This window comes from Castor canadensis, chromosome 15, assembly GCF_047511655.1.
Source record: "Castor canadensis chromosome 15, mCasCan1.hap1v2, whole genome shotgun sequence".
NCBI lineage: Eukaryota > Metazoa > Chordata > Mammalia > Rodentia > Castoridae > Castor > Castor canadensis.
In genome coordinates, this window is record NC_133400.1 from 30,100,635 (window position 1) to 30,125,321 (window position 24,687).

The window sequence follows — 24,687 nt, forward strand, 5'->3', positions numbered from 1 at the left end:
AGCAGTAGCACACTGCAGAAAGAGCACTCGACCTGGGCTCACTGTGTGACTCCAGGAAAGTCATCGTGCCTTCATGAGTCTCCTGTTTAGCAGGTCCTTCTCCTGACAACTGAAAACCCCACTAGAAGACCCTCTCACCCTCCCAGTTGGAATTCCATGGCAACTCTATTAGCATCTTTATTCTTAATGCTGGAAAAATAAGGTAGGCCACCAGAGGTCCCCACATCACTTCAGTATCCAGAACACACTGTAAATATGTCTTCCTAAAAGTTCCCTGCATCCTGCGATAGTAAAATTCCTTGTTTGCATAGCACGAAACTCAAGGAAAGAAGCAGTATGTTGAAATCAATGTCCATAAAATCTCTAACAAACATTTTAAGAAAGTAAGGCTTTAAATTGCCAAATAATTCATTAAAAAAAAGCCAATGACTATTTAAAATACATTTGATTTATAGGTCATAAAAGCACATACTGAAAACTCTGAAAATTAAATTGCTGCTACACTGCTAACCAAACAGAATACAATGAACCACAGGTTTAGTTTCAATTAGTGCAGGTGATATTTCCCATAAAATGACTTTCAATAACTCATATTGGTGAATAAGATGCCTCTTATTTTTGAGGAAATAAATTCCACTGAGCATATAAAATAATTAAAAGCCCACATTTGACTCCCTTGGGCCTCCTGAGGAGCAACTTAGTGTGAATTTGAACAATCCCCTCTCCTAGGATAGGACATGGCCTCTACAATACGTTTCCTTTCTGTACAGTCACCCAAGGCTCACAGAATGAACACAGCCTTTATCTGGAAAGGAAAACCAATCAAAGAGAGGGAACATGACCATCATTATCTATGGTGGTCTCAACACACATTTAAATGCCCCTGGGACTTCAGGACCATTTTTCTTTCCATCTTTACAGTCTCTCCTTGTCCTTCACACTCACACAGATGGCCCGTATGCCATCTTGATTTCCCAGTCCCTTCAACTGGCCACAGACACTGTTCTCAATGCCACCTCAGCATGGAAACCAATGTGTGATGTTAACCTCTTCCTCTGACAAATTCTCCAGTCACTTTTTCCTCGTTGTGCAGGAGGGTTTACATCTCCTCTAATCTGCTCTAGCATAGGCTATGACAATTCAACAGCCATGCCACGTAGAAACCGACTCATTCCTCTTTATCCGCTCCCTCTGACAACATCTGCCTGCCCATCTACACTTGAGCAGACTATATGGCTTTTCTGTCAACTAGAATCTCTCACTTCTGCCACACCCACGGCATGGCGGGATGCTAAAGGCAGTTACACCTGCTCCATGCTTTCAAGTTGCAATTCTTCATTTACCTCTTTCCACCTGGCCCAAAGGTACATCACTTTCAACTTCAGAAAACAGCTTGTGGGAACTACTGTTCCCTTCCCACTGCTCCTGAGGCTGGTCCCACAGCTGCATCCCTTCCCCATCTCAAATGCTCTCCACACCCTCATCATACCCTGCAACCCTGTCCCAGGCAAGGACATTTTCCCCAACTAGCATCTCATTTGTGCTTTTGTTCAGTTCCCCACCTCTTCTTGGTCTTACCCTGACACAAGATAGTCAAAACTCCTCAATCTGCCACTTAACCAGAGCTAGTCCTCTCCATCAACACTCAGCACCACTGAAACTAGGCTGCTCACTGTTTCTTTGCACTCAATAATGAGGAGGAGGAGGAAGACTGATGAGTGAGGATGTTCTCGTTTATCTTTTCTTTTTTCTCATAATAGAAATTTTAAATCAGTCTTAACAAATGTCCAGTTCTAGTTGTTCCTATGGTTCTTCATTTCAACCTTCATAGAGAGAAAATGCAAAAGAAGGAAGAGATTTATGGACATTTGCTGCTTCCTTCCCAGAAGAAGAGAAGCATCCAGGTGAAGCAGGAAGTCAAAGCTAATGTTTAAATTAGGCATTACTTTTCTCATTTGCCAAAGAGAACTCAGGCTTAGAAGGGCTTAAGTAATTTCCTTAAAGAAATACTCTTTTAATAATAATCCATTTCTCTACTAGTACTTAAAATTCCAAAAGAAATTAGCTTTGTTAGAGCAAGTATGAATATGGTGTGTGTGTGTGTGTGTGTGTGTGTGTGTGTAGTCATGAGAGGCAGGATTTCTAAATGACCTGTTTTGAATTCAAAACTACAATTTTAATGTGTTTTGATATTTAAATAAATTATGTAAGTGCATAGCTATGTGCCACGTAACAATGTTTTGATCAATGATGGATCACATGTTCAATGGTGGTTCCAGAAAACTATCTGAGAATTTCCTGTTGCCTACAAAGTGTTCATATTTCAAACTAAGAATTATATTACAAGAGTCAAAAAATTACTGCAATCTAAGGTTCATTTATCACTAAAGAAATAAGTGTATTTTTTATAAATTGAATGTGACATAAGTGCAGAGTGTTCATGAATGTCACAGGAGCACATGGTCCTGTGTGAAGCTTCATGTCCCTGCCACTCACTCACTGGTCACACAGGGCAGCTGCAACTGGCACACAGGATTCATGGCATCTTCATGTACAGGTAACCATTTGTCATCTTTTATACTTAAATTTTACTGTATCTTTTCTATGCTTGCATAATTTCCACACACAAATATTTACCATTGTGTTATAAATGCCTGTAGTACTCAGTTACAGTAACATGCTGTACAGCCTAGCGGGTAGCAAGCTAGACCATCTTGGTTTGTGTAAGTACACTCTATGGTGTTTGCTAATGACAGAATTGCCTAACGAGGCCTTCTCTGAACACATCCCCATTAAGCAAGGCATGGCTATACTTGAGCCTTCCCTAAGTAACTGACTTTTTGAAGACTCGTTACTCGTTACCATTACAATTCTTTCCTAAATCAGATGTTCTTTCTAAGTTAGAAAAAAATCCATTTATATTACTGAAGGCAAACTGACCACCATAAACTATCTTAGGTTTAATGCTAACCACTATAAAAATCACTGTAAGTTTATGAAGGAGCTTCCTAAAGAAATATATACCTATCTGCCTATAGATGAATCATTTTTCTGTATCTACAATGTGCTAGATGGCGTCTAAAGTCAACATGCATTGAATACACACTGATACACAGCTTATGAAGAAGGATAGTGACCCAGTAGTCAGTGTGAAGGTCTATTTCCTTTCAAACACGAGTCTCTGCCCACATGGTGTTGTCTGTCTGATTTACCAATTGTTCTGTCATGAAATACATATTCTGTGATATTTCTTACTAGCTGTCTTATACCCTAAATTATATCCTTATATCCTATACCCTAAATTATATGCTTATAAGGACACACTCATGAAGAGCTGACTGATAAATGTGATGACAAGAAGACACTTTAGAAACATCCATTGTACCACATCATGACTTAAAGAATAATTTTCAGTAGAACCACTCTGTAGGCAAACATGTCTCCACCACTGTTCAAGGATACCAGGAACCAATTCCATAGGGCATGAAAGATGGAACTTACATTTTGAAAAATCTGAGTCACCAAGGTTTTGGTGATTAAAGAGTTTGGTAATCATTCCTGATGGAGAATTGTAAAACTAAAAGCTATAGCAGTTGGATACTGAGATGTCCTGTGACCCCATAACTAAGAGTACCTAAAAGGGCACTTGAACAATCCACTCAAAGCTCACTTCAAACACAGTAGGGTTTATACCATATTCTTGGATAAAACATCTTGAATTAGGCTTACCCAGTATTCAAGAAGTTCTAAGAACATGTTTACAATAACCACAAGGATGCCCATCAATTTTAAAGTAAAAGAAGAAAAGAGGGGTGTCTCAGAGACAAGACCCAGAATTTTGGATTCTGAACCAGGGTATGGATATACATGTTTTAGTTACATTCAAATAGTGGAGAATTAAAATATTCAAATTCATAAAGCAGTTAGAACTGGACATGGTGGCAGACACCTGCAATCTCAGCTACTTGGGAGGCCAGGGGAGGAGGATTGCAAGTTTGAGGTCAGTGTGAGTAACTTAGTGAGACACTATCTTAAAATATAGTAAAAAGGGCTGCGGGTGTAGATCAGTGGTAGAGTAATTATCTATCATGTGTGAGGCCTGGGTTCAATCCCCAGTGCTGCAAAAATTAAAATAAATAAAATAAAATGGGAGTTGCATGGATGAAAGACAGCATCATAAATCTAAAATAAGAATACTAAATTTAAAGTCCATACATTCCACTGTCTAACTCTGCACCACAATTCTAATAAACCAAATCCCCACTGATTTTTTAAACAGACTGAGAACCATTCTGTTTGTGAAGTTGTAGAACAAAGAATACATTCTTTTCCTTGCCAGAAAGTATTATTCAAAGAGGTCTCAGAACCAGCTGGAAAAATGCAAATACTCTAAGTTCGAAAATAAAAAAAGAAAGCAAGCAAGCCATGACACAGGAAGGAAAGGTGGTGATAGCAGTAATGCACAGAGTGAGGTACTTACACACCACACCTCTGTTGTAATGGAGTTTGACCACAGAAACATGGGCTAAGCAAAAAGGTACAGAGCTGTATGCACGCCACATCTGTGGCTTGATCTAGTTTTAGCTGAAAAGGAGTCAATCTAGAGGAAAGGATAGTGTGTGTGTGTGTGATAGCGTCCAAATTTTCAGAGGAGAGACAATATGGCTGTTTTAAGTATGGGTTTTGTTGGGGGTTTTTTGTTTGGTTTTGTTTTTTTAGAAGAGGAAGACAGGGCTAGACTATCTGCGTAGCCATTAAAGAAGGAAAAACAGCGCTCAGGGTACTTAGGAATAACGCGATACAGGACTTCCTAATATTTAATCTACAGAAAAATCTTCCAGGAGCCATACAGAGACAACAGAGTTTAATTCATAATCCTAGCTACACAGGAGGATCACAATTTGGGGCCACCATGGACAAAGGTTAGTGAGACCCTATCTCAAAAACAAGCTGGGTATGATAGTTCTCAGCTACTTGAGAGGCAGAGGTAGAAAGATCTTGGTCTGAGACTGCCCATACAAAAGCATGAGACCCTATCTGAAAAACAAACTTAAAGCAAAAGGGACAGGGGTGCTAGGAACCAGTGCCTCACACCTGTAATCTTAGTTACTTGGAAGGCTGAGATTGGGAGGACTGAGGTTCGAGACCAGCTTAGGCAAATAGTTCATGAGATCCTATCTTCAAAATAACCAAAGCAAAATGGACGCTCAAGTGAAGAGTGCATGTTTGCAAAGTACAAAAAACAAAAAAACAAAACAAAAAAACCCCTCAAGAGTTCAAACTTCAGTTCTGCCAAAAAAAACCCCAAAAGGCTAGGGCTGTGGCTCAAGTGGCAGAGCACTTGCCTAGCAAGCACAAGGCCCCAAGTTCAATCCCCAGTACCACCAGGAAAAATAGGAAATCTGATTCATCGGATTGACTTTGTTCACCCTGGCACTTCCTGAACTTGTAGAATGCAGATTAGTTTGTTTTTTTGTGTATGCCTATAAGTATATCCCAAGAGCTAGTGTTGTGCTGTGTCTTATGGTCATGCTGATAGATGCCATGCTGGTTTTAAAAGTGGGCGTAGAATAAAACCAACAGATATGTTCAAGGCAGGCTGGCAACATGCCAATCTCAAGAAAATGTTCACTGAATTGAAACCCATTTTAAAATCTAACTTACTCTCCTGTATCACTCAATACTGTTGACAACCTCTAAATAGCTGAACAGCTAAGCTACCTGAGAAAGCAAAAGAGTATTCATGTGACTTTAACTACAGAGCCCTGCCATTTAGAGACCAGGCCCCATCCTGAACTCTGCATTACACATGACATTTTGAGATTGTCATTACATAATCTATAGATGCAACTAGAACATCCAGGCAAAAGTCTTGGGACCCAGTATTCTAACCTTAATTCTACAGTCACTACCTGCGGCTATCACTTGGTATCAGGAACCAACTTCAGAGTCTTAAAAAATCTGACCCAAATTTTCAAAATGTTCTAATTACTCCCTCCCTCCCACCTGCCACTGTGACTCAAACAGAAAGACTCCATTCTGTGAACAACGATATGAACTACCCCCAGGCACAACTTTCTCAGCTCCCCCTGTGCACAGTGAGTCCCTAAGTGAGTGCTTTGACCTCTGTGTCTCTCCCCAGAGCCCTCGTGGTCACCTCTCAGCTGTCACAGAAGCTAGTCTTGAAGGAACTGTGGGGCTCCGCGGGCTACCTCCAGCTCCTTTAGTTAGGGTATGAACATGTATCATTCAGCTTAGCAGAGGTCAGCATCATGGATGGGAACACAGGATACAAATCCGGCCAGCTGGGGTGGCTACATGTTGGAAGTTCCCAGAAGCTACAGGCATTTGCTAATGTGATTCCAAGGACTTAATTTGACAGCATGGATTTAGACAATGTATAAAAGATCGGGACTCATATTAAAGATAGTGGACCCTCTACACTAGAAATTCAGGGCTGGCAGAGCGGCTCAAGTGGTACAGCACTTGCCTACCTCAGTTCTATCAAAATAAATAAATAAAATATAAACTAGAAATTCAAAATTAAAGGAAAACCCAAATCTCAAGTCCCAAGGCTACATGGGAATGACTTACCTCAACTTCTACCTTTGTGAAGGGCTGGCAGAAAGTAAGTGCACAGAGCTGGAGGCTGAAAGGAAAAAAGAGAGGCTGTTCTTACCTGGTAATACCAGCATTGCTACCATTACTCCACAAGCCTCTCTTTGCACATAGGCATCCCTACACCACACTTCACATATATTTTGCATTTATAAATGAGACACCACAACTGTAACACTTCAGTGACTTAGACAACTATTCCTGCTATTCCAAAATTAATGAAGACCAAGCATGGTGGCTTATGTCTGCAATCCTAGCTACTTGGGAGGCAGAGATCAGGAGGATCGAGATTCAGGGCAAAAAGTTAGCCATCTCAACCAATGGCTAGTATGAATCTGTCATCCCACCTGTGAGGGTAAGAACAAGTAGCAGGATCACGTTCCAGGCCAGCGTGGCATAAAGCACGATCCTACCTCAAAAATAACCAAAGCAGAAAGGGCTGAGGGCATGGCTGAATTGACAGAGTAAGCACAAGTCCCTGAGTTCAAACCCCACTACTGCAAAATAAATAGATAAGTGAAATCACTGAACGCAACACCAAAGTGCATCGCACTTGTGAGTCATAGCCACAACTCAATGAACGAAACCCTGTATTTGTAGTTTCCTTGACAACACACACTCACTTACAAGCCTATGTCCCTAGAGAAACTGACCCGAAGGCTGTTTTAAGGTACATAAATGTGTTGATAGGAAAAATCCTGAGTAGAACACCATAAGAATTTTTTTAAAAATCAGTGGGCCTCTCCTTAAAAGTAGAAACTTTATCAAAAGTGTCTCATATTAATATTTTTGTTGTAGGGAAATGTTCTGAAAAGTTCAAATGCTAATGTACAGCTTTTTAGAAGGTAGTTAGTTGACCCTCTAAGATAGGTTTTGAAATAGATGTTCCTACTTGCAGCTTTCAGCATGTATGCAGACTGTCAGGATAGGATTTCTGTAGGATTGTCAGTTTAGCCTCATTAGACAGTTGACCCAGAAATCAGGCAGAGTGGATTAGACCATATGTTTAAGAACAAACCTGGCAATCTTTTAAAATTCTTTTTTGCTATTAAGAAATTAAAATGTGGTTTTCTGTAAAAATTACCTGAAAGGATTTGCTAAAGGAAGTTAGGAGTTTAAATAAAGAATTTAGTTAAAAGAAGGTATTTAGGAAGTAGAGTTAGCACTTCTACAATTAATTATAACTTGTTACTGTGATCATTCTGAAGCCTTCCATATAAAAGGGAAAAAATATTTTCCTATCTACAAACTCCAAACCATATAAATCCACATTACCTACTACAAAGTAAAATTTTTAATTATTTAAATGGAGCTTTAGAATTCTAGTATTTGAATGAATACACATTCTGTTAAATAATATGAAAAGTAAAATCATCCAAAAGATCTCATAAAACTTGTTCACCCTACAGGCAAACCAAACACCTCCTACACAGATTAGAAAACAGTTTTCCCACAGCTTCCCCTTCTCTAAACTTATTCCCTGAGTCTCTTCTTCCTTAGGATATCTGCTTTGGAGTAACATCTCTTTCCTAAATCTGTACCTAAAGTAGCACTTGGAGCAAGGACAACTGGGAAACCATTGATTTTGCATAGACATAGTGCTGACGATAGCCTTATCAGAAGACAAAGTTAGAAGTGAGATTGGCCACAGGTAAGTGTGAGGTGGGCACATGGACCAAACAAAACCGTGCCTTTCAAAGACTTTGTGTTTGTTTATAAGTCCTAGGAAATCTCTGAATCTTGAAATGGTTCTTTTTTTCCTTTCATTATTAAATTCACTCTCCAATTTTCTTTTCCTGTTTATCACACTTTCCAGGCTAGAAGGCTAGATTAGCAAATTACTCTATTTTCTACCCCTGATCCTCCTTCCAGAAAGCTTTCTTTTATTTGAGCTTCACAGCCACCAGGACTGTTGCATAACCAAAAACAAAGCTATACTGATCACACAATAAACCTGTCACCATCTCTACAGGGAACTTGGTCTGTAAGGGCCGGAAGGATGACACATATCAGGAAATACAAATATGTACCCGCCCAAGTTTTAGGTACTTCTCTTTCTAAAATCTTTCATACTACTTGTTTCTCCCACTACTTTCTTGTATAAAAGCTGAAAACCAGCAATTCAAAAGCAGTAGTGGCATGAAACGTATTCTAGTCTGATAAACAACTTGACTTTTAAAGAGTTAAAGATAACGTATTATCTATATACCTTTGCAATTTGTTCTTTATTTCTGGTGTTCTTTGGTTAACTTCAACTACCAAGAACTAAAGCACAATAGAAACGAATGTTCTATACATGTACATGTCTATTCCCCAGGCCCATAAGTATCTACTTTGATTTAAATTTATTATTTCAAAGCAATTTATACACACACCCAAAAAAGGAGAACTGTGAAATCCTTGTTTTTCTTGAGTTGGTGAGATCATGTGCAATTATGCAAAGAACCCCATGGTGTGCTTGAAGCAAATGATGATTTCCTTTCAAGTGTTTCCAGGTAGTTGTCACCTATCCATCAGCAATGGGATTTGAACTCTGTGCTTAAGAGTATGAACACTGGACAAGCCCCTGTGGAAAGTCCTCAAAGCCAGGGGCTTCATTTGGTTCTCATAGGCTCAAGCTTTTCTAGGGGGAACTAAACAAAAGATCCTGAAATACATAGTCTACGTGTTCTGTTTCCTTTAAAGGCCATTGCACTTTAGCTTGTTCGAAAGTGAAACTGTATTCCTCTTCTCCTAAGGGCTTATAGAAACTGCTGATCTCTAGACTTTTGAAATCCAAGAACAGAACTGAAATCTTGGTTAGCTATTTTCTCAACACATGTCAGACATATCTCAACTATTTCAGGCCATAAAACTAAATGTGTCTGAACTGTTTAAACCAGTGTCATAAAGTACATCAGCTAATGCTAAATCTGCCATGGAAATGAACGTGCAAAATTCAAGTTAGGTATGATGCAGGCTAGGTCTCTGGAATGCTTCTTACACACTGGTACACAAAAATCATTTCAACATGATAGCTAACTAGAACTGCCCAAGTGGGAGTCACCTGGGGTTAGTATGCAATACAGTGACACTCTATAGAGATTCAGTCACAAGATTTAAGGCTCTGATTGGAACCTCCACTGTTACAAAATAAGAAGAAACAAATAGCCTTTCTTTTTGTTCACTACAATAAAATTAGCATAAACTAAAATAGACATAAATGACTTACAATGTATATCCTTGCCATGTCCAGGTCACAGTGTCCTTCAATAAGAAAAGTATTTAAACTATTAGAGGGAAAATATTAAATACAACAATAACCTTATTTTAATGATAGAATTCTGTGCATTTTTTCTGAAATTAGAAGGAATACATTGAAAAAGTGAAATAAGCACATTATTATCAAAGTATTGTGAACTGATCTATGACTTCCTGGATTATATAACTACACAGCAAAGATTCATCTTTCTACATCACTATCTTTCTGTGGAACAAGTTGTTCTGAGGTTTTAAAGAACTCTTGTATATGCTCAGATGCTTTTCTTCCAGTATGAACAAATCTGGAAAATTAATGTGCTTACAAAAAATAACTAAACAGAATTCAGGACTGGGGATGGAGATGCATGGCTGTAATCTCACTATTTGGGAGGTGGAGACAAGAGGATTGTGGTTTGAGGCCATCCTGGGTAAAGTTAGTGGGAGACTAACCCTATCTGGGAAACAAACTAAAAGGGGTGTGGGAGTTGATTCAAGTGTTAAATCACCTCATCAGTGACATCAAAAAAAATTTTTTAAAGAAAAATAAACAATTCACCAGTTCTCAAAAAAAAGGTTATTTGAGAGAAGATTAAGGTAGTAAATAATGAAAGAATTTGAATACTTAAATTCAAACCTATAGGCAGAAGTATGAGAAAAAGTTTAATAGATATTAATTCATTTCTAACTAGATATCAAAGGTTGAGAAATCAGCCACTGAATAGAAAGTTGAACTGATCAGGAACACTTAATTATTTTAAAATAACATAAATATTTAATAATTTTATCCTGCCTTTTATATAAATTCTCTTGTAAAGAAAGTCTACCCAGAATCAAACTATCTCCCCAAAAAATCTTTCTTTGGGGGAAATGGTGGTTATATCCAATGTCCAGAGGTCAAGAGTGCCCAGCTTAAGCAGAAGAGGACTATTTCGTGTGCTGACTCTGGACTTGATCTAGGATGCTAAGTTCTTTCAGGTATTTTCTTACTTAGTTTAGCTTCTGGCCAAGGGTCACACAGTAAGTACTAAGCCAGTAATTAAAGTTCAAGCCTCTCTCAAGTTGATCCTGCTATTTCAATCCTTCTCTAGCTCTGAATCAGAAAATGTGTCCTTCCAGGCTTAATGAAAATCGTTGAGTACTACCATGCAGTATAATCAGACCCAAATAAAAAAAAGATAGTAAAGGCTAGTCCTGAGGCTTAATAACAAACAGTATCTAAAATTGGTATCACAAATATGTGCTTATCTTGAAACATTTTAAAAACTAGACAACAAGCAGAACGAATCTGCCCAACTACCACCTTTTACCTAGTCATACCCTTATTCAAACATTAGAAGGAGTCCTAATGAATGTGTGCTATTTGGAATATTTAAATTCCCCCCATAGTGAAATCCTGTGCTCACCAGTGTGTTGGGGTATCTGAGGAGGATAGGCTGCACTGGTACTCCTGGAATGAAAGCTCCTAGACCATTTCAGAACAAGAATAATTAAGAAAAATTAATTATAAATAGTATAGTATGAATATAATTATAGTTTAAGAATACATAACAGAGACTATTTGCGTGAGGTATTTAGCAAAATGAGAAACTTACTAAATTAAGATTTAAGCAAAATATTAAATACTGTGCCTAAGCCACTTAAACATTTTTATCTACTTGTTTTCATTTCCAAATATCTATTGTTCAATAAGATTTTTTAACCTAAGGGCAAAATCAATACAAAGAGAAAGTCAGCCTATTGAGATGAAACCAAATGCTTGAAGCAAAACTACCACACTTGCTAGAGTGAGTGGTAACTTCAGCCTTGAGCACTCTAGCAGCCAATCCACAACCATCTTGAGGTACTATAAGTTATGATGAATGCTGCATTCAGAATTTCTTTCCTAACCTTAAAAGGGGAGAGAAACTTTGGAAGGTATTTGAAGACATTATAAATGATAATGAAATAGGGTTTCTACTTCATGACACAGACTCCCCAGCCCCTGTGAGGTTTCCTTGGAGGAAAAGAAAAATGTTGGTGGTTTCTGCTCAAACACACACACACACACACACACACACACACACACACACAGAGAGAGAGAGAGAGAGAGAGAGAGAGAGAGAGAGAGAGAGAGAATACTACAAAGTACAAAGGAGATATTACACCAAAAAAAGAAAGCAAAGGAATTAAGTTTTGTGGAATCACAACATTAAAAACTTTTATCAGAATAGAAATGTTCAGAGCAAACTAGTTATTTTGTGTGTTGCTAGCTAATCATTTGAGAAATCTTCCATATTACTTTGTTACAATACTTAATTTAATTTGTCTCACCTGGTTTAAAAGTAATCAAACAGGAACGATTAGTACAAGTACCTTCTGGGAAAACTAGTATCTTGGGAGAAAAGGAATAGATTTAATATTTCAGTCTAATTAATTGATTACCTCTTTATTCACTTTCTTATGACTTCAACAAACAGCTATAAGGCTTAAAAAACAAAAATGAAATAAAAGGATAACACTTGATTGTAATGAAAGTTAGGATTAGATTATTCAATTTTTCTTCAGAAGTACAGTTTGACCATTAAGATAATTAGAAAATAGAGTTAAGCTTTGAATAGACAATATACTTCATTTACAAAATATGTTACATTTGTTTCTTAATGATATTTTAACTAATGATATGAATAAATTTAAAAGAAGACATAGAGTAGTATAAGTCATGATCAAGGTATACATTAGGTACACTGTATTGAATTCCTCCTGCTGCTATACATCAATTTTTGCATTAATTGATACTTACTCCTATAACTTATGGTTCAGAGATGTCTTGAGGACAAAGAAGGAAGTGTGACAATGTGCTTTAAGCTCACCTCAACTGACACATGGATACAACTTAATATCTTGGGATTTCTGATTGATTGATTGGTTGGAGGAAGTGTTTTAGTTTTTAATGCACTGCTTCATGTTTTCTACCTGAAGCATATGCAGTATGGTTAGTTTCTCCACTAACTAAATAAGATGGGTAACAGCTTGGTTTTCTGACGCTTTTAAAATTTAGTCACGAATAAGTTACTAAGCACATAAAATAAAAACAAAGGTCCTGCACTCACAGCAGTCAGCAATGTATTTTACAATTATAGGGGAAACATTATTGGGTGAAATTGTTATAATTACAGGTTATTTGTAAAATACAAATTATGAATAGGTGTTAATTCCATCTGCCAATTTAAAATATGGGTTTCTGATGACAACCAATACAATAGCAAATGTGTTTTATTTAGCAGAAATCCTATAGCTACTTAATAACATGGAATAAGTAGAGTGAATCATAAAATCTCAGAGATGAAAGTGGCATTAAAAGTGATGTACAAACTCTCATGTTTGAATTCTTTCTCCAATATCCCCACCAACTAGTTGCTCAATTAATGTCTGAAAATTCTAGGAAAGGATTCTAAATCAGACCTATAAATCTCTGAACAGACAGAAAGTTATTCTACAAGATAAGTAAAATGATGTGAAATCTACCTGTTATGTCTCACTTACTAATCCTAGATACATTTCTTGAATCCCAAAAGTCAAACCCTTATTCCAAATGCCTCCTCTTTGTAACCATTTTTTAAGTCATTCCTCTCATATCTTGATTTCTAAAACCTCCTGGTCCTTTTATCCCTCTTGGTACTTTAACATCTACAGTGGTCAGATCACTGTAGAACCCTTCGTTTGCTGGACAGCACTTGTCTTCATGGGTGACGAGGGAGAGACACTTGTTAGAATTATGCCTGGCTTATCATGCAATAAATATTTCCCTCCTTTTCCCTGAACAGGCTCTCCAGGCAAGTGGATGGTGAGATGGTAAAGTTGGATTTTGACATGTCTCTGAACTGAAAAGCTTTAATAAATATACTTTGCAAAAGATTAAAGACCTTAATCACTTTTTCAGCAAACTCATCGTATAGTTGAGGACAGTTGAACTTTAGAGTCTCATATTATATGATATATTCATATTATTTAATGGTAATTAAAAACAGAGGTATAGAATCACTTTTTATAGTACAAAGTAAAACTTGGTTCAAAGAGTCTGATGAATAAAAACAAACGACACCTTTCAATCCATGGACTATCTTGTGGGGAAGAGGATTTCTTAATACTCACTAGTTCATTAATCCACTGTGCTAAAGACACTTAGTATAGGTATCTGCAGATGTTGCTCTTTGTGAATCTGCATGAGTAAGTCTACAGAAGTATAATAACTGTCATATATACAAACGACCATCTGCTGTGTTTTACCTGGGGCCATTCCCCTCCTGAGGTTGCTCGCCTTATGATTTCATTTATTGTGTTTTTTCGGGAATCTGGATCTACACGAGACACCAGCACTGGTTGCACAGCCCGTAACAGTCCTTTAAAACAAAAAGTCAAAACCAAGTCACTTTTTGGCTACCATGGCAATAATACAAGGTAAATTAAAATGATAGCAAGTCAAAGAGAGTAAGTTAAAACACATTCCAAATCAAAGTTTACTAGAATTTAGATTTTAACTTCAGAAGGATATTACCCCATATATGGATATTTACCCCTAAAATCATTACATTGATTTAACAGAAATAAACAGCAAGAATATGAAAAGAAGCATTTACAAGTTTCTCCCAAAGGTCTTCTTCCTTGATTGACATTAACCCTTTGGAATATACTACAAGATTATCTTGCTTGATTTTAGGAATACCTTGAAAATTGATTATATGAATTCATATTACACATTAGTAGGGAACAATTATTACTCAATTTAGTAAACATTTTTAGTGCAACAGCCTTCTAAATAGATAGCTTTGTAGTACATGCAAAATAAACCTCAATTTACCAAAAATCTGTCGCTACACAATTTTTCAGGAAAAAGTCCCATTACACCAAGCAGTGTAGTTACACCTTGAAGAAAGAGAAGTGTCTTAGTTGAATGACAAAGCTGCAAGAACTGCTATTATTTCTCCAGAGCAGCCATGCAACATCCAGCAACTTTCACACTCACACTCTCATCACCTGATGTTTGTGATAGCCTTGGGACGACGGGAGCAGTTACTTGGAGACTGACTCCTTAGGGAGGCACCGAAGCATCTGGTAGGAAAAACATTTCCTTTGCTTCAGTATTTTTATGGCAGGAAGCATTGACTGTTTCACATCGTAATTTTCAAAGACTTACACACAGGTCCCTCATGGAGATTTGGGGGCAAAAGTGAAGAAAACAGAGTAAGGAGAGAAGACTCAGGACATCTATCAGACTAATATCCTGAAAAGAAACTCTTCAAATAGCATGTAACCTGTGTTTTCACAGACTCTTTGGTTAAATTCTCTCAAAAAAAGAAAGAACAGGAAAAATCAATTGTGTTGAACATATGCAAACTAGCCACACATAAGGACAGAAAGGGATGATGGTATGGTGACAAGTTTTAAGTACAATGATGAGGCCACAGATAAGGGGAAGTGTCTAATTTTTTTCATAAATTCATTTTTTCCATATAGTAGCTCATTACAATACAAGGAAATGTGTTTAAAATGTTTTAAGAATGTTTATCAAAACACCATACACGATTCTTTTAATTTAAAACATGCACACAAGCGTATTTTAAATGCTGCAAGTACTTACTGCCAATCAGAGGCGCCTGGGCGTTCTCATTTCGGGACACCAGAGAAGGTAACCCAGCTATCACACAGGCAATTCCATCAAAGAATGTTGAATGAGGAGCAACAACAAAAATTGGCGCTTCCAAAGGACTTGCGACCTTTCCTTTCATGGTAACTAGAAATCCCATCGAAAAGAACATGGCTTGACCCAGAAACTTCAAAGCTGGTTGAGTAATTTTCCTTTAAAAATAAATATACAAAAGACATAATTAGCTTTGCTAATCGAAGCTAGCAGCAGGGCTTTGCGCTACAATGCAGCAAGAAAAACAAAACATGTCAATTTCCTTTTAAAATATAAACTAAGGAGAATGATAGCTAACACATGGAGTTCTTTCTGCTAGACACTAGGTACTATTTTAACTGCTTTACACACATTATTGGCTGAATCCTCAGCCTAATCTTAAGAAGTAGGTATGATTTATTATATCCTCATTTTGCAGATGAGAACACTGAGGCACAGAGAGGTAATTTGCCCACGGATGTGTGGATAATAAATGGTTCCATTACTATGTGACACTAGAGTGATGAAAGTGAATTCTCAACACACATCCTACACTGAGACCAGCCAAGTCAGCATGGTCATCAGTCATGCTGAAATCTACATCTGTGTAATGAACACGCTGCTCTCTCCCCCAACACGTTTAGAAGGCTGTGCTGAATTATCTTAGGATTAATTTTTAGAAGTCTTATGTATATTGCTACAGTTCTCAGGCATTATCAAAACTCCTCAGCAGTAAACTTGTCATCTCACTTCCATGGAACAGAGCTGTACTTAAGCAATTCCAGAAATGTAGTTGTTTACTTTTTTAAAAAGATTTTAACAGATTCAGTACTGGGAGGGGTGACTCAAGTGGTAGAGCACCTGCCCTGAGTTCAAACCCCAGTCCGGTAAAAAAAAAAAAAAAAAAAGAAAGAAAAGCATAGATTCTATCAGTAAAGATTAATTAATTAATCGAGCTGTACCAGGAACTGTGCAGGAAATGTTATTAAAAAAAAAAAGTAAGCCAGACACTGGTGGCTCATGCCTGTAATTCTCACTACTTGGGAGGTTGAGATTGGGAGGGTCAGAGTTCAAGGCTAGCCCAGGTAGATGGTTCAAGAAACCCTCATCTCCAAAGTGAGAAGCAAAATGAACTGGAGGCATGGCTTAAGTACTAGAGCACCTGCTTTGCAAGCACAAAGTCCTGATTTCAAACCCCAGTCCCACCAAAAAAAAAAAAAAAAAAAAAAAGTAAGGAAAATCCAGCAGTCTCTGACTTTATAAGCTCAAAACCCAAATGATAGGGAAACAGAAAACATAATCCTAGCTATTTAGACTCCTCAACTGGATATCTCAGTATGTGAATAAACACACAGTTATTCAGGAAAAGGAAAATAAAATGTGTGCAGCCATTTGCCAGTGTCTGTGGGGAATTGGTTCCAGAAACTCTGGCAGGTAAATCTCGGATACTCAAGTCTTCATATATCATGAGGCAGCATTTGCACATAACCTATGTGTATTTTCTTACAGGCTTGCAATCATCTAGATTACACACGCTACCTAAAACACTGTAAATGCTATGTAAATAGGTGTTATATGTATTTTTTAGGGAATAAGAACAAAGAAATGTCTGTCCATGTTCAATTCAGATGTAATTTTTCTGAATATCTTTGATCTACAGTAGGTTGAATCTGTGTATCCTGCGCTGTGGAGAGCTGGCTCTATATCACCCACTAGGTACCTCAGAAGAGCTTAAAAAATGGGCTCCCCCAGGTTCACAAAGACAAATGTCACATGTTTTCTCTCAAATGCAGAATCTAGATTTAAAAATTAAAAAAAAAAAGACATGAAAGTAGAGGGGGATTGTTTAGGAAGAGGAAGGGAACCATCAAGAAGGTGAGGGAAGACAAGAGAGGGGAAGGGGGGTGGATAAATCAAAGTACATTACAAACATATATGAAAATGTCATAATGAAACCCATTGTTTTGTACAATTTATATATGCTAATAAAAATTTTTAAATCCAGTTTTAAAATGGGCTTCCTATCTCATTCTCTCAACATTCTTGTAATAATATGTGTTATTAGCAGCTGGCCTCCGAGGAACTTTCACAAGAAGGAGAAGTGAGACGTAGTAGACCAAAGCACTTTCTCAGAGGGCTCAGGGAAGTGACTGTGCCCTTTAGTTTAGAGTTGAGATCTCTCTTCTTATAGAAATACAGAATGCACTCTTTCACACAGTTCTACACCTCTTATTTTTGATCAGCAGTGATGCAGCTTCTCATAAGTACATTTCAAAGTACCCCATATTCAGAGCCATAAGCATTTCTATTTAAATGTTTTAAAAATTGCCTAAAAGTCTGCTGCCACATAATGGCTTCAACACTACCTGCTTGAAAGAAGACAGAGGTACTGGTTTAATTGACAAAAGCAAAACTTTCTTTCCTCAACCAAAAACAATAAAAATACAAAAAAGAAAACTGTCTTTTCTAACATTTATTATATTCATTTTCTGAATTCTTAGGCTATTCCTCCCATCATCCTAAGCCACTAATAACGGAATATTTTATACAAATATTTTGTACAAAGAAATGCAAGCCCATGAAAAACATCCCTTGAAGTGTTGTTTTATACCACACAACCTTGAGTTACAAAGCAGAAGTATGGTTTGCAAGGACTGCTTTCTCTGGGGCATTGCCAGCATTGGGTTCATTTCCACTTCAAACCAGCCTCATGTTTGATATGGACATTTGTTCCCTAGAACATGAACTGAGCAGCAAACTGCATTTTTCCTTAAAAGTTTCTAGAACAGTGTTTCTCAAAAAATTTGGAGGACATATCCATATTTGAGATTTAGATGAAAGCAGCACAACTTGCATACAGAAAAAAATAACAGCATGATTTCAGTGGAATCTGTGTGGAATCCACAGAGGACACACTAAACCTTACTACCAAGACAGACAGACAGCAACAATTTGATTCTGCCCAACAGGAATGACTTCTATCAGTAGTTCTGTTCACTCTTGACCATTCTGATTGATACCACTATGACTGGATAGTGGTTGAGAAGCCTTAGTGCTAACATTTGAGAGCACTAGGCTATAATGATTAAAAATTACATTGTAGGTCAAGTGGGAGAGCACTTGCCTAGAGCAAGTATGAGGCCCTGAGTTCAATACCCAGTACCACCAAAAAAAAAAAAAATCACTAAAGCAATTAACAAAAATAATATAATTGATCCACTTCATTATAACACTGCAGAAAACAAAAGGTTACTTTTGGGGCACAAAAGCCAATGTGAAAGCCAAGGAAAAGCAAAAGAAACCAAAGTATTTGGTAACTGCAAATCTTTCAGAACCAGGGTGTATCATTTTGCTGCAATGAACTCAGAAATCCTTTAACATTAGGAAATTATAACTAAAACAGAAGATTATCAGAATGTACTCATGCAGTAATTTCTACATAAATTAAGACCTGTTTCATCTGACCAAAAAAAATTAAAATTGAGTAGGGAGCAGCTAAAGCTACTGCTCACTGATGAAATCATGGTAAAATACTTTCAAAATCTTGATTTACCTAATATTTGGACACAATCATTTCTTACCTCCTCCAGTCGCTTATTGGGTGGGTCAGCTTTTCAGGGCAGCATGCAGTGGAAAGGGCAGCAAATGGCCATGCCAGTAATAAAATCAGTGCAACCAATAACACACGAATTGGGAGCAGGATAATTCCAAGAAGGAAAATCTGGAAGTCAAAGTTAATAAAATGGGTAAATGGATGTCATTTTAATATGTCACTATCAAGCAGAAACATGTAACTTTCTCTTGGGAAGTTATATGCTATTCATGCATCACAAGGATGAGTTGGGATACCTTGTACCAGAAAAGGGTTTAAACACAAAGAAAAAAATAAGGCATGACCTCTGACCTCACAAAGCCTACTACATGCAAAAGAAACAGTAAAGAAAACCACAGGACTACCTGATCTGTACATCAATGAGAGGAACAGAAGATGCTGGGGGAACAAGAAAAAGGCTTGCCTGGCTTTTTAGCCAGGAAAAGCTTCCTGGAGGAGTTGTGGCCAGAATGGTCTTGCAAAATAAGCAGGTGCCGTCAGGGAAAGAGGGGCAATTGCTTTATGAGAGATAGAGGTAGAAACAAGAGCGTGAACGAAGATATTTGAGTGTGCGAAAGTAAGTGCCTGCTTTATCTACCTTCCAGCCCTCTGTAACTAATGAGATGGAAGAGGAAACAAAAAACAAATCAGAATGAAAAGCACATAAGTAAGAACAACAAATAATTTATGAGTGCTTACTATGTACCAGGCTCTGTAAGCATGCGGCATGCAGTGGTTCACTTGGTTATTACAATCTTAAATTATTTTACAAAAATAAAGAGTGGCACAGACAGATAAACTAAGTTCCTTAATATGATCACATAGTTAGTAAGGGTCAGAACCAAAACCTGAACCCAGTTTGATTATACAGTCTTAGGTCTTAATCTTTATTCAATACTGCCTTTAAGTGAAATAAGCAGCCCTATGTCTAGTAAGTTTTCTTTTTTCTATAAACCAATTATACTATTCAAAGAGTGCCATCCTTCCTCTGCCTCTACTGAACATCAAAATAACTAAAAAAATGCCAAAATGTTCTAGTTATCTTATCTCAGCCACTATCTTAATTACTGTTGTTTTAAAAAACAAAAACAAAAACAAAAAACCTTGAAATCTGGTAGTGCATATCTTCTTTTTCTTCTTTAACATTTTTGAAGATTATTTTAGATCCTTTGTATTTCCATATAAATTTTAGACTTAATTTGTCAGTTTCAACACACACACATAAGCCTATTGAGATTTTATTGCAATTTCTATGAAACTTTAGTCAATTTAGAAAGAATTACAATACTAATAATATTGATCCTTCCAAATATGGTAAGCCTTTATTTCTAGAAGCAATATTTTGTTATTTCCAGTGAGGTGGGTTTACACACTTTTGATTAAAATATATTCCTAAGTATTGATATCATTTTATTGCTACTGTGCATAGAATTATTTCATTTCACTTTGCAATTATTTGCTACTAGGATATACTTAAAATTGATCTTGTTTTGATCTTGTAACCTGTGACCTAGGCAAGTTCACTTCCTAGTTCTAGTAGTTAATTGTTTTGTAAATTCCTTAGGAAGTTCTTCATATACAATCATATACAGTCACCTATGAATGAAAACAGGTATACTTTTTTCTTTCTAATCTAAAGCCTTTAATTTCTTTTTCTTATCAAAGTGCATTGTCTGGCTCTCCCAATACAATGTTAAGTAGATGTGGTGAACAAGAATTTTGCCTTGCTCCCAACATTTGGGAAAGCAGTTTCAATATTTTACCGTTAAGTTAACTCAAGTATGTCATAGTTGCCCTGTATCAGATTGAGAGTTCTCTTTCATGCTTGTTTTACTGAAAAACCTTTTTTTTTATCATTAGTGAGTGTTAAATTTTGTTAAGTGAGTTAACTAAATTACTGAGATGATCATATACTTTTTACCATTGGTTTTGCTAAAGTGGTGAATTACATTGAAATTGAAATCTGTGTATGTTAAATCAACCTTGTATTTCTGGCATAAACCAAACTTGGATGAGATACATTATCCTTTCCATATGTTACTGTATTGACCTGGTGGTTTTTGATAAGGGTTTTTACATCAACGATCATGAGGGACATTGGTCAATAACTTTCTTGAAATGTCTTTTTCAGATTTTAATGTCAAGGTAATGTTAGTCACATAAAACTAGTTGGAAATTTAACCATTTTTCTTTACTTTTTGAAAGACATTGTGTGTGTTTATCGTATTACTAAAAGTTTGACAATTTACAAGTGAAATAATCTTGGCAAGAAGTTTTTTTTTTAATATGTGTATCTGAAAGATGTGTGATGTGTGTGTGTTTGTGTAAGGGTGTGACGTGTATTAAAATTTTAAATTCTATTATAATAGTCTGTTCATATTTTCTAGCTCTTGTACTGATTTTGATACATTTGATGCATTCCCATATGTTAATAATACTCTCTTATTAGCCATTTATGTAATATGTGCTCTTTTGTTCCTGAAACTAGTAATTTGTACTTTCTTGTTGTATTGGTCTTTGTAGGAATTTATTAATTTTGCTAATCTATTTCTACTCTATTAATTTATCAACCAAATGTTTGACTTTATTGATTTTTCTGTGATTTGTTTTCTATTTGGTTGATTATTGCTCTTAGACTTGTTTCCTTTTTTTACACTTACTTTGTGTTTAATTTGTTACTCTTCTAGCTTTTGAAGGTAAAAGCTCAAATTGTTAGTTTAAAATCTTTTCTTTTAAAGTATTTAAAAGTATTAATTTACCTCTAAGCATTGCTTTAATTGTATCCCACAATTTTGATATGGTGCAGTTTCATTTTACATTTACTTCAAAACATTTTTTAAATTTCACTTTGGAGTTCCTGTGTGACCCATGGACTTTTCTGGGCTTTTTTGTGTATGGTGGGAGGGTGAGGCAGTTCTGGAGATTGAACTCAAGGCCTTGAACATGGTAGGGAAAAACTCTACCACTTGAGACACAACTCCAGCCCTTTTGTTTTTATTTTAAGATAGGGACTCTAACTTTTGCCCAGGCTGGTCTTGAACTCACAATCCTCTTGCCTCTACCTCCCAAGTAGCTGGAATTATAGGCATGTACCACCATGCCCAGCTTACCTAGGAACTATTTTGAAGTATATAGTTTGATTTCTAAATATGTGGGATTTTTTTTCAGTTATCTTTCTGTTATTGATTCCTAATATAATGTATTGAAGTCAGAAACATACTCTGTAGAATTTCAATGTTTCAAAATTCATTGAGATTTCTTTACAGCCTAGCATTTGATTTATTTTGGTAAGCATACTATGTGTACTTGAAAAGAAAGTATTCAGCAGTTGCTGGGGAAAGTGTTCTACAAATGCCAGTTCAAGCAAGGTGGCTACCCGTGTTGTTCAAATTTTCTATCCACTTTAATATTAATCTTTGGTCAAATTGTCCTGTCTTACTATGAAAGGAGTGTTATTATCCTCAATTATCCTTATTTAATGCTCTCAATTTTGCTTCATATTTTCAAAGTTGTGACACCAGGTACATAAACATTAAGTGTTGTTAAGTTTTTCTATTCCACTGGTCCTTTTATTTTATGAAATGTCCCTTTTTATACCTGATATTACAATGTCTTGAATTTCACTTTATCTGCTATGAATAGTCATATCAGCATTTTACACTTAACTATTTTCCTGATGTATCTTCTTCCTTCTTATCTGAGTATTTGTATTGAAAGTGCTGGGTCTTAATTCTTTTGTCCATCTGATAATCCTGCCTTTAAATTAAGAGTGGTTAGTTTTTATATACTTAATGAAATTATTGATGTATTTGGGTATAGGCTTTCAGTTATACTATTTCTTTTCTTCAAGACATCAGTTTTATAATTCTCTGTTTCTCCTTCTCTGCTTTCTTTGGGGTTAATGTTTTTTCTTTTTCTTTCTTTTTTTTTTTTTGGTGGTACTTGGGGTTGAACTTAGGGCTTCATGCTTACTACACAAGTGCTCTTACTTGAGCCACACTTGCCAGCCATTTTTGTGTTGGGTATTTCTGAGATAGGGGCTTGTGAACTATTTGCCCGGACTGGTCTCAAACAGCAATCCTCCTGATCTCTGCCTCCCAAGTAGCTAGGTTACAGGCATGAGCTACCCATGCCTAGCTGGGTTCATGTTTTCTTTCCTTCTTTTTTTTTTTTTTTTGAGACAAGGTCTTGCTATATAGCCTAAACTATCCTTGAATTTGCTATGTAGCCTAGGCTGGCCTCAAACTCACAATCTTCCTGCCACACCCTTCCAAGTACTGGGGTAGGCATCACCATGCCTGGCGTGTTTTCTTTAGTGTTTCATTTAAATTCCTGTAATGGCTCTTTATCTATATCTTCTTGTAATTTCAGTCAGCAGTTGCTCTAGGGTTACAAAATGTGTATTTGACATATGATGACCTGCTAAGAACTAATGCTGTATCACTTCACACACAGTATAAGAAAAACAGCACAATCCCCCCTCCCTTCTTTCAGTACTGACATCATGCTTTACATCTACATATATGTAAACTCAAGAAAATGTACTATTTTTGTACTAAATGGTTATATTTTAATCCTTTGCTTACACTAAGATGAAGGAAAAGGATTTTTTTCATGTTTCCCGTCTCCAGTGTTCTTCATTCCTTCCTGTGTACTCAAGCCTCAATCTAATGTCATTTTCCTATAACTTGAAAGTTTTTCTATCTTTATCATTTCTTATTTGTATTTGTCTGACAAAAAATTCTCTCCATTTTTTTCTTACATGAAAATATCTTCATTTTCTTTTAATTTCTGAAGAATATTAACACTGGATATAGAATTCTGAATGGATAGTTAGCTTGGATTGTCTTCATAAACCTGCAAATATTGTTCCCATTCTGCATGTTATCCTTTCAATTTCTTGATAGCATATTTGAAACACAAAGCTCTTAATTTTGATATAGTACCGTTTATCTGTTTTCATTTTGGTTGCTTATAGTTTTGTTGCATATGTAGGAAACCACTGCCTATTCCAAGGTCAGGAAGATTTATACCATTCTTCTCTCCAAGAATTTTTTAATTTTATAAAATATAAATTATGTAATTTATAATTATGCAATTTATAATTTTAACCCTTATATTTAGAACTTTCACTAACTGTGGTACTTTTTACATATTGTGCCAGGGGAAGACCCAATGTCAATGTCTTGCATATGTCAATCCATTCATCCCTAACCATCTGTTGAAATGACAAGCCTTTCCCCACTGAGTTGCCTGGTGCCCTTGTGGAAAATCAGTGGCCATAATGGATGGGTTTACTGGACCCAGTTCTAGTCCACTGGTCTATATACTTAGTGACTTTCATGAACTAATTCTGTGAAGTTTGTATTTTTTGTCATGTGTGGCTACTAAGGCATCTGATCAGTTAGCTTAGTAGTCAGTTAATGAAGAGATTTCCTTAAATGCTTGGAACCAATAAGTTTCCCAGTGCTTGCAAAGAGTTTTTATGCACATGTGCAGCATACCTTCAATATTCAGCCAGTGGAGTTCACAATTCTGTCTTAGCCCTAGATTCTTAAATCTTATCAGAGCATGCATACAG

General features: G+C 36.5%; 1 protein-coding gene across 1 annotated transcript in view; it reads right to left on the reverse strand.

Annotated features, from left to right (window-relative positions):
* Window positions 1–24,687, reverse strand: part of Lpcat2 (lysophosphatidylcholine acyltransferase 2) — a 67,144-nt gene that overhangs the window by 37,383 nt on the left and 5,074 nt on the right. The window contains exons 2-8 of the mRNA XM_020170193.2: window positions 19,096–19,235; window positions 15,476–15,693; window positions 14,125–14,237; window positions 12,169–12,229; window positions 11,262–11,320; window positions 9,830–9,864; window positions 6,595–6,649 (exon numbers count right to left, since the gene is read on the reverse strand). Coding sequence (XP_020025782.2) covers window positions 6,595–6,649; window positions 9,830–9,864; window positions 11,262–11,320; window positions 12,169–12,229; window positions 14,125–14,237; window positions 15,476–15,693; window positions 19,096–19,235 — 681 coding nt within the window. The remainder of the gene's footprint in view (window positions 1–6,594; window positions 6,650–9,829; window positions 9,865–11,261; window positions 11,321–12,168; window positions 12,230–14,124; window positions 14,238–15,475; window positions 15,694–19,095; window positions 19,236–24,687) is intronic.